General features: G+C 41.0%; 1 protein-coding gene across 1 annotated transcript in view; it reads right to left on the bottom strand.

The window, feature by feature from the left end:
• Nucleotides 1-15711, bottom strand: part of znf804b (zinc finger protein 804B) — a 48163-nt gene extending 32452 nt beyond the window's left edge. The window contains exon 1 of the mRNA XM_086038730.1: nt 14958-15711. Coding sequence (XP_085894856.1) covers nt 14958-15110 — 153 coding nt within the window. The 5' untranslated portion in view covers nt 15111-15711. The remainder of the gene's footprint in view (nt 1-14957) is intronic.
• Between the last annotated feature and the right edge of the window lie 3271 nt (nt 15712-18982).

Genomic DNA, 18982 nt, shown 5'->3' with positions numbered 1-18982 from the left:
ATTATTGTACTCTTTATGTGCACAGCAAACACTGCACACACTGTTTTAATGATGACAATTTTCAAATTGGACTCTTTTATGTACAAGTCGACAAGTTGACTACCACAGTATACTACTACACAAGCGCAGAGTTTAAGTTGGATGCAAAATATAAAATTGGCCTATTTTTATATGCATACACAATTGTTTGACGCAAACAACAATGCACCGGAAAGAAGAGTTCAGCATAGTGGTGCCTTGAGTGCACCGTCGTTCAGATGATATTTTTTGCTCCGACTTTCAAAAATTGAGACAGGGCATATTATATATCTTATTGAGGAGACATGACCATCTCCATATATATCTGTATGTCTGTATTATACTGCCCCCAGATGGCCAAGGTGCGCACACCAGAAAGAGCAGCACAATGTCCACTGAACTGAAGCAAGAAATATGGCAAAATGTTTGAATTCTTTTTCATTCTATTTTGCTATGTCATTAATGTATATTTTAATGAAGTACAATATTATAGTGTGATATTTTCTTACTAAGAATTGGGAGGCTGGAACGGATGAATTATATTTCCATTAATTTCAGTGGCAAAAGATGATTTGAGATGTGTGAGTGGTTAGAGTTATGAGCTGGCTCACAGAACAGATTAAACTTGTATTTCAAGGTACCAGTGTATAATACTTTTCTCTTTCAGTATAGTTGTATACACAGGCATGCATACACACACTCGTACACACACACGCACATTTATTTCAATCTAATTTTAGATATGGTATGTAGGCTACACTGTATACCGTATGCAACGATCCCCTGTTCATTGCAGGACTTTCTGTATATCTTAGACCCGACCACGATATTGAGAACCACATTACATATTTTTTGTTTAAACCTTAAAATACCCCTACCAAATGCTGTAATCACATTAAAACCTATTCAAACACATTTGTACATATTTCAACACAAATGTTATGCCTAACAGAAAAATTCCACAGTATAAAGGGGCTATGATATAAAAGAGGATTAATGAGTACAGTATCTCTATGTATAAAATTCAATCAATCAGTTTCTACTACATATCCTATTAAGGATGACGAGTGACCGATGGAGTCAATCCCATTCAATTTTGGTTGGGCAGGAGGCAGGATGCACCCTGAACCCGTCGCCACCAAATCACAGGAGACATTTTGACCAACCACTATTCACACTCACACCTACGGACCTTTTAGAGACTTCCTGCATGACTGGAAGCTGGAGCACCCAAAGAAAACATACACAAGCTTTAATGAGGTCATGGTTCAGTAATTGCCTTTTCATCTATAAATCTTTCACCCGACAATCACCCTTTCTCCACATACCGGTGGTTCCCCTCGGGGAGATCTGATGGTGGGCAGAGGGGAAACCTTAAGGCCAAGAGGCCAACCTGACCTTGATATTGAGTAAAAATTCAAATCGAACAAACTCACATTTTCATTCTTCTATACCACTTGTCCTCAGCATTGCGGGTAACTGGAGCCTGTCCCAACTGACGTTAGGTGAGAGGCGGGGTACAACGTGGTTTCCAGTCAATCGCAGGGCATATATAGACAAATTACTTCCAAAAAAAAAAAACACCATCAAATTATGAAATTAATCCTGAGGCGGAATTCACTTTTTTGTACCACCATGATAAATGGAAGTGTCCTATTTTTTCTTCAACTCACACCTCCAAAATCCTTTTTTTTCTGGGAAAGACTATTTTAAGTGTATAAGCCAATTTAGAATGTGCATGCCATATTTTGAATAATTATTCCGCTTTTTTTTTAGTTGGGCTTTTGAACTGCAGCATCCTGCATTAGTGTCGTGCTACATCCAGCAGCCCAAAAGCTCCATAGCAAAACCATTCAGTGGATGGCAAAGCAATGCAATACATGAAAGTCTTGATCTTATGTCAGCAGTTTTTAGGGAGGTTAGACTTACCCATACGCCGTGAAAGTCTTCACCCTCTTTGATCTGTGAATGCAAAATGCCTGCACATCCTTTTCAGCCAGTTATTTTCATAAAGCTGCACATGTAGTGTGTGTCTGTGTGCAAGGCGGATCTAAAGATCAAACTGAGGATGAATTTCAGGTTTCTTTATTCAGGGGGAGCCCCTTGGTCTGTCTTGGGCTGGGAGTAATTTGTTGGCTTGTGCTCAACCAGAGGGTGCTGGTTCACAGCGTCTCCCTCACTCAGTGAATCATCCCTCCTCCAGAGGAGGGATAATTAATTTGTCTGAGCTGCTCTTAACCCGGGCTGCATTTCAGCCGCAGAAATGCACGCACCGCCGGCATTCTAACACACAGGTGCAAAGAGGTACAACGTGGACACCCACAAGTGCATGTAGGAGCTAAGGCATTAATGGAGCTATATATGTATCCCCAAATCCATCTCTATACAGTATACAAATATTGATGCATGAATCCAGGTAGGGAAGCACAATAAGGAACCAATAAAAAAAAAGGGGGGGGGGGTGGAATTATTGAATGGCAAATTCCTTGAAGGATTTTTCACCAACGGGCGTAAGCAATATTAAAGCATTTCGATCACACAAAACACACACCGACTCCAATATATGGCTACTGTATACACACAAGCACACACACACGAATACTCACACACACATTAGAAGTCAAAGGTTGTACTCTTGAAAAATGAATGTGCAGGAGAAATGAGAGGAAGAGCAATAGAGAAATGTGACATGGCTGGAAGAAAATGAGGGTCACCAACATGGTGCCCACGGACAAGGACCACATTAGTAGCAGACACTGGCGGAGCTATGATTTTTTTTTCCTTGGGGGGGGTGGGGGGTAGGGGGGACGGGCATTTGTGGCCAAGGATATCTCAGATATTATTTTTTTAAATTTTTTTTTTTTTTTTTTTTACAAACCCCAAACATTGTTCAGAAAACGCTGATAAAAGTTCATTGTATGTCCCCTATTGAGGATGGGGGGAAATATGGGGAAAAAAAAATCCCTGAAAAATCAGGAAATACCCAAAAGCCAATTATCTCTTCTGGCAACTGGGTGGTCCAAGCATAATTTGGGGGGGGGGGGTTAGTGCCCCTGCGCTCCCCCTTTAGCTCCGCCAGTGGTAGCAGACTGTCTTATTCTTAAAAAAAAAAAGAAAGACCAAAAATGATATTTAGCTGTTTCCTACATCTGTATATCCTTGTTGATAACACTGATCAACAGCAAATTTGAATCAGAAATGGCTTTATGTGTTCCTAAAGGTATTATTGACGCAGATTAAAAAAAAAAAAACATCTTTACTTTCTTCTAGCATATGCGGTTTTTGAGATTTTTTTTTCTGCAAGTTTGAAAAAAAATCCATCTGTTGCTGGACCTAACCCATAATTCATACACATTACTAAATACAGTGCAGTACTATATTACGTATTATATTAACTTGATGTGATGGAGAAAACAACGAGGGCAGATTTGGAATCAGTGCAAAAAATTAATCTCTAAAGGTTTAAAGTACTGCCCCCGTTCATGACCATGAACAGTGTCTTCACAAAGATGATCATTAATTAATGACATATAATTAGTTCAGTGAAATTTGAGCAAATTTATTATTTCAGCAGTGTGTATCAAACTGGTAGCCTTTCACATTCAATCCGGTTGGTGACCCACTCTACACAAATCATTTCAATGACTGCAAAGCAAACGCCATCTTGGTATTCCACATCTGTAACTGTGAGTTTTTTTGGGGTGTGTTTGATTTGGTTTCTTCAGCATGTCATTCACTTTGAACCTTAGCTGCTGTTCCAGATGGTTTGCCAAGCGCCTCGTAATTATCAAACACACATTAATTGCATAAGAGAGAGTGTGTTTGTATGTGCTGGTGTGACTCCAAGTAATTATCTGATGCTGTGATCACTAATGACCACACAAGCAAACATCTGTCCCAAGGTAATATGCAAACTGAGAGGTAGGACATCTGCTGTGTGTGTGCAGGTGTGCATGTCCCCAATCTTTAGTGTGTCGTAGGCATGCAAAATTCTTTGGATCACAAAACGTTAAACTCAAAGTTAGAAGCCATAATAATTTAATTGTTCAATAGTGGCGTAGCAAGACTCAGAAAAGTCCAAAAAAACAAGACTCAAGGTACCAAACCAATACGTGAAATAAACTCACCACAATACGAAACGGTGACATGACATAGGGGAAATGTGACTAATGACAACAGAAGCTTTGAACCGACTGAGGCAGAAAGAAATCAGGGAACTAAATACAAGCAAACTGATGGGGAACGGGAACACCTGGTCAAGACACAAGTGGCTGGAGGGAGCTGATAAATTGATACAAGGGACCAGGCTGACAACAGGTGGACACAAATACCTGACGAGCGAGACAAGACATGGAAAAAGGGACACAGGGAAACCATGAAACAAAACTCAATCTAATTAAAACGAAATCAACAAAAATGGACCATGACACATTCTCTCTTTGTATTACTATAAGTATAGTTACAGTTTGTGGTTCAATTAAAAAAAAAAAACACTCCAGTACACTTTACGCGGCCAATCTTTCTCTGTCACAACACATAACCTCGTATTATCCACTTTGTACTCACTTGTGTTTGTTAGCTGCACTAAACCATTAACAATTCATGTTTGTTAAAAGTACCAAACCAGTTCCTGAATTTCCTATAATTGCCTTCTCTATTGAACATATAAACAACATGAAGCTTAGTTAATGTTTGGCCAGCTATCGGGTAGCTAAACTGTAAAGTTAATGTAGCGTACTTGTTTTTGTGGGTTTTAGAGAGATCGATGAAGTTAGATGTCCTTCTTGTTGTGTCTCCTATATTTGAGTTGCAAACCATGCGTGTTGCCATTCTCCTTTTCCTGTTTTTAACAAAAGCATAATCCTTGAATCCAAATTTAATCATTACTCTACATGCTTCAGGGACTACTGTAGAAACAGTGTATAGGGTGCACTACCATTCGATGCCACTGTGTTGCGGACATCATAAAAACTGTAAGTATATTTTTGTTGTATCCCAAATTTTTATTTTGGATTAAAATGGTGATTTCAAATATCGCAACATTTGCAGAAGGATGGTTGTTATTGTACATTGATACAATTATAAAAAGTGACAATGATTGCAGTATAGAGTGTTGTGTATGATTACGCAAGTTGAAGGAATTTGTTTTGAGGGCTTAATGGGTCCCAGTGGGGACGTTTAAGTGTTCTTGCAGCATTAATTCACGTAGGACGAAAAATATGAGAGAAATAAAGTGAAATTAAAATAAAATAACAACAATAAAACAATAATGTATGTTCTCCCAGAGCACCACAGCAGGCCTTGAAGGTCTAAAATAGAATGACCGAGGAGAGGTCCGAAATTAACGGCCTGGAGCGAAGGTGCCTTTTGAGTGCCCATAAAACTTTTATATCTTTTTTTCTTTTTACTTTTCTTATAAACTCAAACTTTCCCCCCCACCCCCAGGCTGACAATAAACTATATTCTCTCTTGGATAATGCCAATGTGTTATTCTAAGCAGCAATTCCAAGAGTAGAAAATAACCATTCTGCATTCATTTGAAAGTGAATTTATGGATACAATTACTGATTAAAACAGGAAGAAGCTTTACGTTTAAAGTATCACAATGGTGGTTAAGCATCATGCATCCAATCGGATGACATATCGTGCGCTGCCACTTTGCCTCCCCTCTGTTTTATCATGCGCTGCCCTCCCTACGGTAGGAGAAATAATTCATCAAAAGCCTCAAATGGTCTTTCAAATCATGTAAGTTCAGGCTTTGTGCGTGGGTGTATACAACAGTAAACAGCGGGTCATAGGTCAAATAGATATATGCGAGTGAGTCATCCATCAGTTAAGTAAATAAATAACATCTCCATCCAGTAGATGAACAAAGGTCACACAAGGCAGAACACAAACTGGAAAGCACTTCTCCTGAATGGCACGTTGTGGCGCCTGCGCTAGTGTTTCTATTTGCAGTTTGTAAACATACAGGAGTTAAACGCGTGACGTAAAAGATAAGAAACGGGGACACTGGGGAGAAAATCAAATCAAAGAAAGCACAGATTGAGTTTGGAAAAGAAAATGGTGAAGAGCCATAGCGTAAACACGGCGTATTTCCTCGGGGGAACCTTCCCGGCTATCAAGTGGAGGTTATTATGCTATGAAGCGCTAATGAATTCATTAGCTAAATGAAATGTCAATAAAGAGCTTGAGAGAGTGTTAAAATCAATGCAGAGCGTCTCATTCGCTCCCTCCTCTTCTTGTGCTTTGTCCCGGCTCGCCCATCCGTCCCAATTATCCACCTTTCTCCCCTACACACACACGCACACACACGCACGCGCACACGCACGCGCACACATGGTCACATTGAGTGTGATGGAGGACATAAGTGGTGATCAGCAGGAGCACTTTGCAGTGGTCAGCAGGAATGAGCCAGTCATGCACTACTTAAGCATTCAGCCACACTCACTGCCCACTTTAAAATGGTTTTACTTTGCTGTGTGTGGGTGTGTGTGCGTGTGTGTGTGTCGTGTGTGTGATGGTGAGTGACTGCAGCATTAAGAAGCCTTGATTCCATAACAACCTTTCTAGTGTTCAAGAAACAACTCAATACCTGCTTTGATTTCATTTCAACCTTGGGTAAACCCTTTAAATCTCACTCCAAAGTGTAAACTACTTCAAAGCCACAGTGCTAAATACAACTCAGAAGCAGTACGCGATGCCAACGGTGACATGCTAGCCGAGGAGAAGTTAGTTGATGCATTTCATTCATTCCACTTGAACCAGCCGAAGAAAAATATGTTGTGTCCTGATGGTTATTTAATATTAGACCGAGAAGTGGACATCTGTTGAATATTTAAGCATGATTCATTTGCCTTCCTCTGGTGGAAATATCCACATTGCAAAAACAGCAACAAAACAAGAATTCTCAAGATAAAATTGTGTGTGTATGTGAATGGACACAGACGGTTATGGAATGCGACAAACCTACTAGTCCACTAAATAAAACATATTCCTTCAGGGATTTGACCAGAACTCAATACGAATGATGTGTAAGTGAGACATATGGTGGCCTGAATGTAATAGAAGGAAGGAATGCTTCAATCGAGACACAAACTAAAAAAAATAAATAAAAAAAATAAATTCCTCTCTGTATACAAACTGATTTTTGCCTTTATATTAGTTAGCAGACGGTATTGCGCACGAGTGTTTAGCACATATGCCTCACATTTTGGAGTTTTGGAGTTAAGGAGGTTAAGGAAGCTTTTTCTATCCCTATGGATGATACAAGTGACAGAAAGCTGGCAAGAAAAATGAAAAGGAAAAGGTCTGGAGCCACAAACTTAGTATAGCTTGTCAACCTCCGAACAAAGCAATGTTTCCGGTTTTCTCTGCAATGTTAGCTCTGTTCAATATTACATCGCTCGTTAACAAATCACTGTTGATTACTGACATCATTGTGACCTATGATCTTGACTTCTTACTCCTCAGTGCAACATGGCTGACAGAAGCTTATCACACAATCGTGAATGAGGCAGCACCAACAAACTTTAGTTTTTGAGATGCTGCCATTTTTAAAACGTTATTTCAAGGTGAAGACATTTTATTGGGTGACTTTAATTCCTTTGGATGTATCAGTTTTTTACTCAAAGGTTATCCAAAGGTTATTGGTGTAATCATTTATAGACCGACTAGATAAAATGGCAAACCTCTCTTTGAAGAAATTCTATCAGTAATCTATTCTGACAGTGACTTTTGGGTCATAACAGGAGACTTTAACATCCATGTGGACAACAATTTGGATAAGAATGCCAAAGAACTGTCTACTATACTTAGACCTAAGATGTTGACACCATTTACACACCAAGCGGAATGATGATATTATGAAAAATAATTCGACCAGTCGATTTTAGTTCAAATTGAATGAGTTCTTGCACTGCACATGTGCCACCCTCAAAGTTTCATGGAAATAATTTACGTAGTTGTTGTGTAATCCTGTTTTACGAACAAACAATCAATACCTCTCTTCCCTTGGCCTTTTTGTACCGTTACATTTTTTTTTAAAGCTTCAAATAACATCCCGCATGTTGCAACGTGGCAAAGATTTATGCTTGCAGCCCTGAGCAAAGTATCGAACCAATTGGCTCGTCTCCGTCTCTTCACATACTACGCTCTTTCCAACCCGCTTAGGTTCATTTTTATTTTATTTTTCACACGGCTAAATTGTTGTTTCAAGATAATTGTTGGGGGCATATGTTTAAACGCTATCTCATTTACATAAACACTGTTCAGCTCCCCCTTGGAGCCGCATGGGTGCAAATGCACACGCGCATGCGCGCGCACACAAACATGCTGGAGCACTGGCACTCATTCTGACGCCAGGCACCAATTCATCTGTTTTCTGCAACGGCTGTTAAATATACATCAAAGCGGATGTTCATCTTAGTATGCACGCACGAGCCTATATAATAATATTTTACCGGGGGAAGTGTCTCCAATAGACCCACGTACATGAATTCATACAGCGATGGGCCTCTGTCCTCTAGCGTTTCTTTTGTCTCACCGCCTGTCCTCAATAAAACAACAACAAAAAAAACCCCCATTAAAAGTGCCAATGAGATTTTGAAGACTGGCTGAAGACTGGTGGCTCTTACGCACAAATGTAATTGGAAGGACGGCAGTTAAGGGACGTCAGAGAGATCCGTCACAGTGGCTAATCGGCAATGAGGAGTAATGTCTCATGTAGACATACTGAGACGGCACACATAAGGTAGCAGTCACAGCGGGGGCAGTTGCTCTCCTTTCGGACTCATTCTTTGATGAGCCGACAAGAGCGTTCTGATAAACCCAACTGTGGAATGCTCCATTCATGTAAGGTTTGGTTTCTAAACTACCTTTTTTAAAATTGATTTAAAACCGATGTATTTTGGGGGCATTCATATAAAACACAGGTGTCAAACTCAAGGCCCGGGGGCCAGATCCGGCCCGAGACATCTTTTTACGAGGCCCGCGAAGGCAAATCATGTGTGTTGACTTAACATTTTCTTTCAAATTGTCTTCACATTTAACACCACATGAGCGATCTTGCAAATATTTGTTATCAATCCCTCCTTTAAAATAAATTGAAAAAAAATACATTGAAATAAAATAAATTGAAAATAAAATAAATTAAAAGTCAAATAAGATAAATTGAAAAGAGTTGAACAAATAATTTACTGGCTTCTGATTTCAAAATTAGTTATCCATCAATGTGTTGTGTATATGTGATAATATAAAGCGATAAACAGTCCTAACGGCCCTCCAAGGGACACCATAACTTTGATGTGGCCCGCGATAAAAATGAGTTTGACACCCCTGACACAGAGTGACAGCAGCATTTCTTGGAACTTTAAAAGAAAAACATTTAAAAACAGGTCTCACGTAGAGGTCTTTTTTTAATTTGTATTTTATTATTTGTATTTATTTATTTTTTTTAGCATTACTGTCAAAGCAATAATGAGAACACAGTTGTGTGGTAGCCTTTGTGCTGATAACAATTCTCAAGCAAAATGTGTTTAGTGCATCATTACCAGCGGCGAGCCGTGCATTTGATACCTGGGGCCTTCGTGGCGATTTAACCGACCTAATCCACCCCTTTACGCATATCACCACTATCATGTCGCAATGTAAGAAATTACTAATACTACACTAAAATGCAATTTAACTTCCCATTATTGTGCCACATGCATAGCTCCACCAGCCAACTCTGTGGTGTGCCGGCCATTGTGTTCAACCTTTTATTTGAAAACATTTACCAGTGAGCCGGTATAGTAAAGGATAGAAAGTTAAGTTAAATTGGCCGGCAATACTGATTCTGAAGGCCGTGGGAAGACTACATTGACATGGCAAAACATAAATGTTGCAATCGGTTTGGCAAAAAAAAAAAAAAAAAAAAAAAATCTAACACACACAAGTACTTGGAGCAGTATAGCCAAGACAAATGCTACGGAATGAAGAGAAGAGACAGTTGGGAATAAGTTAATTATAATTTTATGGAATAAATATTACAATTTATGTTCTCAATGTAAGCTTCTGGTAGTGTTTATGATCAAAGCGTCATATTGTATACACTCCATCTTCCAAACTGTTCAGAAATAAGAAAAGGCTTTGCTGGCCCTGAACACTCACCGCTGATCCAGCAATCACTGTCTTTTTAAAAATGTTTTTGTTGGCCAAATAGTTGGGTGTACTGTGAACCCGGCCAGGATCAACTCTAGCTCACCTATGACCCTAACAAAGACACTGTAGAAAAGGGGTGGATTGTCCATTAGGCCTTTGCACCTAAAGCAGGAGTGTGTTTGAGCCTTCCTTTCATCCACATTAGTGAGGTCGGATTTGACTGATGTCGAAATTGTGAGAGAGCATAACGCATAGCATCTGTTCTAGCGCAGTAATTTCCCAGTCACTGTACCATTATCCAGTTTCACTAAATTGGTTGCTAAATTATTTATTTACTTCAAACAATATATCTTGGTTCATCTGTCTGTGCCAGCGATGAGTTGTGACAGGCAGAATGATTAATTTTCATAAACTGCTCTTCCACTAGATGCAGAAGGTGCATTACACTGGTTAAAAGCTCATTTTAATCACAGATGGCTGTAAGTGTGTTTTGACACAGATTTGAGACATGTCTATACTTTTTTTCTTGCACATCAGGGTTTTCAGATATTAGCTTTTTTTTCAAATTTGACTCATGCAATACATGTTACCATGTATTATAATTCATAGCTGTGATGTATTGAGACAAAAAAATCCCACTTGTTGCTGAACTAAACATTACTAGATCATTGTATATTACTATATTACATGTTTTATTATTATTATTATTATTATGATAATGTTGATGAGAAATTGATTTGCTAGATAAAAAAAATGAGGGCAGTTTTCAGAATCGACAAAAAATTATTTTGAAAAGTTTGCTTGCATCTCTGATTTAAAAATCTGTGAAAATCAGTGTAATTACATTTCTTGGGCATCCACCTGTTGCCATTCATACAGCAGAACAAGGCATGACACACACGCGCACACACACACGGAGAGAGGGAATTTGTGCCTGAATTGTGACGAGATCATTATTATTTCAATATCTTGTAAAAAGTTTTTGTGACATTTTTGTTTGGTGCCTTGTCTTGGTATGATCATGATTTAGATTCAATGCAAACCACGTTTAATGAATTGATTAAGAGGCGTTTCATCTTACTTTTGTCTGTGTCCTCTTCAGTGTGAAGGGCAATTCACACTCACCTTGTCTTAAAAACATCTCGCCAAGGTGCAATATTTCAGCAAACACAAGAGATTCCATTCAAACGGCTTGACCACAACACTGTTTATCCTTCTGACAGGCACATAAATTGGGCCGTGTCCACACGGATGCGGATAAATATGGAAGCGTGTATATTTGTCTGACCTTCCTGATACCCTCTTAGTCAGCTTTTATCTAACTTTCAAAGCTTTGCACATGTAGATTCATCTTTATCAACGCCGACACGGCCTTATCTCCCCCAAGCCACAGCTCAGACGGAATTCAAATGCGGTGAAAAACCTCTTCCGCCTCACAACTTAATAACACTAAAGTGATACCTCAGTTTAAATAGGTGCTTGATGCATCATTACTTCATGATAATCATCCATCTTGTTTGTGTTTCCTGTTAAATTAAGTAAAGCATCCTCATGCCAGGAAATTATGAACAACACGTTCTTCAATTACAAATCAGAGGTGGCACAATCCACATTACATGCATAAATATTCTCGTCCGCTCCTTTTACTTAAACATTAATCTGAAAAAGCCTCATTGCAGCGGCGTCATTAAAGGCTGAAATGACTAAACACATTTGTAAGGGTATTTAAATGCTTGCTATCTTCTAAAAGTGAAACTTAACAATGAACATCAAATTCTTGGTGTGAAAAAGTCAACTAATTGAGTGCAACTCTTTTGTTTAAAGCCAACATTTTTATGGTCAACAGTTAACTTTGGGTCCTTGTTAACAACTTTTCTTCCAAACAGCTGGAGGAGAGCATCTTGTGATAATGACCATGTTTTATCGATTCAATCAACGCGCATTTTACAAAAGAGCAAAACAAAAATTATTGTTGATTCCAGCACAATGTCACATTACAGGTTCAGCCGTTTGCTATAAGAAATTAAAAGAAAATGCCACATCGCAGCACGCTATTTATTGATCACAATCATGATTTTTAAAAATTATTTCACGCCTTGAGCCAATTATCAACTGCAGTTGCACAACAAATATGTTTTCTTATTGTTATTCCACCTACGATTCAAATATTGTTCCCTAGCATTGTCATTCTTTGTATGGAACTCCCCTGAACTGGTCATCAGCCAATCACAGGGCACGTGTAGACAAACGACCATTCCCAACCACTGACAATTTAGAAACTACAATGAACCTAACATCCATGTTTTGGGAAGATGAAAAGAAGCCAGAGTGCTTTAGTTACAACCGGATTCCATTTTCCAAGCAGTTCAGAAATAAATAGCGAAAAACATTTTTATGACTTGATGTAATGCTGATCATTTGATTGGCTGCCGCTTGACTGTTTGTATGTGGCGAACAGAAGAGCGCGGAGGCAGAGATAAGGGAGCGCAGCAACAGACGGATGAGACATCAAAAGAGCGACTGGAGAGGTGAAGGCAGACAGATGAAACGCAGAGTTAATACAGCATGTCACGCTTCAATATTTGAGGCATGACATTTCGACACATGTAAGTTTGTCAAGAAAGATGTTGCATAATGTGACGGATTAACCACGCGACAAGTCTCTTTTCCAAGCGCAATAATGTGAACAGGAAATAATGGATGACTAATTTAAGGCTAAATTAGTCATAATGAGAGCTGTGTCTAATATTCTGGTGATATGGGAGTCAAAAGTATGAAACGCAATTTCAGTATAAACTACAACCACAAAAGTAATAGATTGCTATTTAAAGTAAAGCCCCTAAAAGTGACAATCAAAACAGACCATTATGTTTTTGGGGGATGCAGAATGTTTGAAACAATTCTTGTATTGAATGTCATTATACTTCCTATACAAACTATATGATATTATGAAGCCTTTTCTCACAATAATTTAGTTGCATTTCATACATAAACACAGTAATCAGTCACCTTCTAGCTTTGCGATATCTCTTCTTGTTTAAAAGTGTTGGAGTCAGACTGTTGCTCGATTCTAGTTGAACACGCGGGCAAACAATTTTCAAAGGGGCAAACTTACCTTCAAGGTTGCAGAGGTGCGATGAGATGGAAAAGGATCTACTGTGGAACTTTGCTGCGCTTGATCCGGACATATTAACACAGAACGCTTAAAGGCCAAGTCAACTCAAAGACATTTTTTTACGTTCTATGTGGCCTCACTAGTCAAAACACGCCATTCTGTTTTCTGCGTTAGGTCATGTGACATTCGTATGCATCCGCGCTTTACACCAGTGGTCGCTAACCTTTTTTCTGCCATGGATCGTTTCATACAAATCTATTTCCCCTAACCACGACACCCCCCCCCTTCACGGGGTGTTGGGGGGGGAGAAACTTTCCAAATTCGTCTGTTTATTTTACTCATTTGCTAACTTGTGCATTTAATATTAGCATTACCTGACGGAGACAACTTGACATGTGTTAAGAGTCAGTCATAGATGTATGTAACGGAGAGAATCCAGTCACTTTTCAAAATATTTTTCAGTGTCGGATAATAAATAAACCGGAAGTACTTTTTTCTTTCTTTCATCTGCGCCAACCGGTCCAAAGCGGCCTGTAGCCTGGTATCGGTACGCGACCCGGTGGTTGGGGACCCCTGCTTTACACCATCTCTAACTAGTGTGACGCCATAGTGGTCGACAGTGGAATTATATCCAACATAGCGTAGCGTTAGATCAAATACAATTATCAACTGGCCATCGTTTGTCGCTGGAACAGATTAAACCAATTATCATCATTTCTTGGGACTAAATTAGAGCAAGAGGTCGACAAGTGTGTTTGACCTTTGACGACCTTTGACGTACTCCTCTTTGTTTCCCCACAACGCAACAACGGCATTTGTTTGTACACGTCTACATGTATTTTTTTTTTATTTTTTTTTTAGAATAGTCAAGAGTCTGTGAAAAAAGTTTCCAGGTGTTGTTGAAGACAACTTTTTGCGGCATCTCTGCCAGGCTCCCTGTGTTTGTTTTCTTAGTGCTATCACCTAGTGAGAGCGGGCCAAACATGACAGAATGGTAATGACTCCGGTGAGAAACACACACACGCACGCAAACACACACACAAGGATACCAGCTGCTGCTGTTTTCTGCCTTACGCAGCAAACTTCTTCTAAGTTCCAACACTTTGTCTTGTCTCACATTGAGAAATCAGCCAAAAACTGTGATTAGGCGACTCACATACACACGCGCGCGCACATGTTTGACACTAAATGCCATTGTGGTGGCTGAAAAGAACCAATGGCACTTGGAAAAGGTCACGGAGTTAGTCAAGTAAGCTGGCCTGGTGCACCCTCACACAGAAGAACACGCACGCGACGCGCAAAGCTACACACTTCCTATTAGTAACACACCTCAGGTAATTAGTGCTATTTACAACAGGGCAGCTCATCTCTTCCTGAAAGCACTCTAATGCAATTCCATTTGTTTAATTCCCATTGCCTTGGGAGGGGAAATTAGCATGCGGGTACAATGACTTTCTGCTTGAATACCCAATTGTGGCATTCGCATTCCTATTCCCCCCACAATAATAATAAAAACAATAATAAAAGCGGTACAGCTCACTCATCAACTATGTCATTAAATGGTCTTGCCTGTGGCTGTGGGAGTTTTTCTACTACTTTACTGCGCGAAAGCCTTTCCAAAAAGCTCCATGCACAACTGTGTATAAGGTTGCGTGAACATTAAAGGGAAGGAGAGGGCACCTACCGGTGACTCACACGCTGCTGTGGTGCACAGCGGTCCCCTGAAGACCCCCTTGACGCGTCGAAAGTGTCCGTTGCTGAGGTGCGTGGAGCTGATCACCAGGTAGTAACAGGCGCCGCACGCCATCCCGGGGGACTCGCGGGGCTCGGGGCCCATGTACCGCCGCCTCTGCGTCGCCTGCCTGCGGCGTCCCGGAGTGCGTCAAAGTCGGCGCAGGTGAGGACCGGCTCGCTCCTCGCGCCCCCGACCCCCCGCAGCCCGCCGCTACTCGCTCGCAAGTGTGCACATGGAGAGAGCGGATGAGAAGTATCTGCTCACATGTGCGAAAGAAAGAAAAGAAGAGCTGGGCGGGATATTTGGAAGCGAGCTGAGTCGCTGGAGTGTGCCGCGCTTGGCATGCTGTCCTCGGTCAGGCTGAGATGAATGAATGCATGCCTTTTTTTGGAGGGGGCTTCGGATTGGATCTCACCCCCACCTCTGTGCCCCTCATCCCTTCTTCCTCTCGGGTTGGTGCACTTTTGCAGCTCCTACTCCACGCACGGAAAGATGTTGGAGGATGAGGAGTGGGAGGAGGAGGAGGAGGAGGAGGAGGAGGAGGAGGAGGAGGTGTGACACTCTCAATCCCACCGACTCTTCTGCTCTGCTTCTTGATGGTCTCTATTGATTGGCACCAGATTTAAGATGTCCCCGTGCTATGAATTAAATCCAGAGGTGTGTGCGAGGTAGCGGAGGCGTAAATCCATCCACAGGAGTTATGGTCGAGGCTCCGGCCGATCAAGGCAGGCTGATGTGGATGAAATTCTTTCCCACGGAAGAAATATACACACACTCTCTCTCTCTTCTCCTCATCCTAGCTCTCTCTTTCTTTCTCTCTCTCCCTCCCATCCCCTGATCTATTCCGTGTCAGCACGTGCGTATATGGAATTCCAGTCCGTGGATGTAATGCTTCCCACTCAAGTGTGTGTGCACGCGCGTGTGTAGTGGTGGTTTTGTTTAGGATTTGGTTTATTAATCTGGCATGAATTCAATAATGCTGAGTTTTAAGACGAGGGGCTGAGACGTAGCTGCAACAGCGTATTCGGGGAGCTGTTCACTAACGCAGTGCTGAAACTAAAGCAGGCGCAGCCAAGTTATCAAAAGACACGTGTTAAGCATTTTTCCACAATTGAAAACAGTTTCGTCAATAAACCAAAAGGATAACGAATTCTAGTACAATTCATACAACCTGTTTCTGGTTTGCTGAAATTAGTGACTGAAACCCCACAGCTTCTACTATGGTGAGTACATATTTTATTAGCATAATAAACTAAGAGATAGACAGGCAGGCACGAATGTGGGGAAAAACAGGAAGCGCCAATAAAGACAATTAAAGCATCTGTACATGAAGGCAGCGATTCATAGACCACACGGTGTGGGTGTGTGTGTGGGTGTGGGTGGGGGTGTGCGTGTGTGTGTGTGTCATATGGACATACCACCCAGCCTAGGGAGACTTGGTGACGAGGTGGTTATTATTATTTAATCACTTTGCAAATACAGACTCAGGAAGCCAGTCTAATAGAACTGCATGAACTGAAAATTTGATATTTTACTTGCCTATTTTTATGCACTTGATTGAAAGTAGGCAACAGCTTTTTTGCGTAAAAAGTTTCTTTGTAAGATAATTGTCACTTTCTGTGAAATCCGCCTCGAGATAAATGGATGAATAATGCTCTCTCCCCCACATTGAACAGTTATTTGTGACTGGTAATGTATCTTTTAGTGACTCAAGATGCCCACAAAGACTGTAATTTCAGATAGTGGAGAGCCAAATTGCTAAACCAGAGGCACACTTGTCTTCTAAACAAAGAAAATGGACACATTGCAATGTAGTAATACATATTTGTTTTCTGGTGAAATACTGGTTATGTCTGCTTCACAATTCCGATGTTCTTGGTTATGAATCTCAGCTCCCGCAGTACATGCTTCCTCCCACATTCCCAAATCCCACATGCCAGGTTCTTTAAGACTATAAACCAGGGCTGGGCAACTTAAATGCTGGAGGGGGGCAGCATTTTTCATCAGCGCTACTGTGGGTGGCCCATATAGGACCACACACTTCCTGACCAGATATATGACAAAAATGCCACTCATCAGAGCGAATGGGGCGTTGTTATGTTCCTGGCCTAGGGGAACCCGAAACATAATCAAATTAAGCAGATGTTCAACAGAAATGCTTTTTAAAATAAGGACTATTTTTTTCAACTGAACTAATGTACAGAACACTATTCATACAATATATTAGAATGCTCAAATGCATGCATAAAATATCCATTCTTTAACAACAAAGAGTTTGAGACATCTTAGAAAATCCACATACTGACTGTGGTGAGTGCACGACACCCACCCACCCTTGCGCAACTGACTCTCTTGCATTAAAACCCCCTTTCAAAGATGGCACAAAACCGCTGACCAGAAAACCAGCATTACCTGCAAGAAGGTATTTTGTCCATGTTTTCACAAATTCAAAGATCCTAATATGATTTTATATTGTACGGTTTGTCCTGCATGTCATTAAAAATCCCCGAATTAGCTAGCTGATGGACGTTTGCTAGTGCTGAACACATTTTCGAACTTCACTTATTACACTGAGTAGCCTCCTAGTCCTTGTACTTCTCTGCCAAGTGTTTATCTTGTGCTCAAGGTCAGGGCAAGTCACATCCAAGTCGCCAGCTTTCCAAAGTCTCAGCTCTTTGAAGCTGACATTACAGCTCGAGCAAGTAGCCTCCCAGCCACGCGCTATGCGAATCAAAGCAAAGCTGCAAGCCAGCTAGTGTGTGATGGCTCTCAATTTTGTCTTTGTAGTCATCTGCGATTCCTTCACCTTTTCAAGTTGCGCACAAAAAGAGATGATGAATGAATCTATACCGAACAATCCTGCTCTTTGAAACACACGCACAAACATCGAGTGACGTAATGGCTATTTAGGGTGTGTATTGTACTGTGCGATGTGAGACCAGGTGTCACCCTGAGACATGATCATCATTCGCCTCTTTGGTTTGATTGGATCTGATTTTCTGCCATCTTGACATCATTATTTTTGAACTATTGAATCTTTTACTGCCCTGCGATTGGCTGGGGAACAGTCCAGGGTGTATACCGCCTCTCGCCCAAAGTCAACTGTTGATAGGCTCCAGCGCACCCGTGACCCTCACGAGGACAAGCGCTGTAAAAAAAAATGGATGGATGGACGGATGAATCATCTGCATTCCAATGCGTCAGTGTATTGCCATAAAGTTTCTTTCATTCTTTTGTAAAACATTACAACTTTTACTTTCTTCATAACTCAGCTTTTACTAAAAATCATAACACCAAACCACTATGTCTCCTTGAGACAAATGTTAACAATAAATGTTTAATTTATTCTCTAATTTATTTATCCCTCATCGAGTTACTGCCTTTGTGGATTTTTTTCCCTCATTTCTTTTTTTTTTCTAGTGTGAAGAATCATAAAAGTATTACTCAGAGTTGGGCAGTCCGTCCCGGGGGCGGACAGGTCGAACCCGCCTGCCCGGCCGGATGCGCATTTTTGGGGCGGGGGGTGGGGGCTGACAAATTTCAAATTTTTAAAAAAGGGCTGGACTAAGCATGGCCGGAAGTGGATTTTAGTCCGGCCCACTAATCGGCCCTCATGGCCATTCCAGCCAAATTTCATCTCAGCCTACTACTGGGTGAAAGGCTTCTTTTTAGGCTTCTTTTTACTCCCGCATCGGCGCGAGCGACAACTGCCGCATTGATTCACATGACCGACGCATTGTGCTGTGGGCAACACATGCCACGCACACATCAGGAATTGTTTCTGCTCTGATCGATCCATTATGTCACATGTTGCGAAGACATACAGTTTCCCACAGAGGCCAGAGGATGCACCACGCAGCTCGTTGCTTCTGCAAAGTAAACTAGTTTGGCAGCGGCGTGGGTGTGATGTCACGTATGCGTGTGTAAAGAAGCTACTCACCCACGTTCCCCCTTAGCCGCCACCTTCCAGATCG

The sequence above is a fragment of the Filicampus tigris genome, chromosome 8 (genome assembly GCF_054856515.1).
Source record: "Filicampus tigris isolate MCC_2025a chromosome 8, RoL_Ftig_1.0, whole genome shotgun sequence".
Lineage (NCBI taxonomy): Eukaryota > Metazoa > Chordata > Actinopteri > Syngnathiformes > Syngnathidae > Filicampus > Filicampus tigris.
This window is presented reverse-complemented; position numbering and strand designations above follow the sequence as displayed.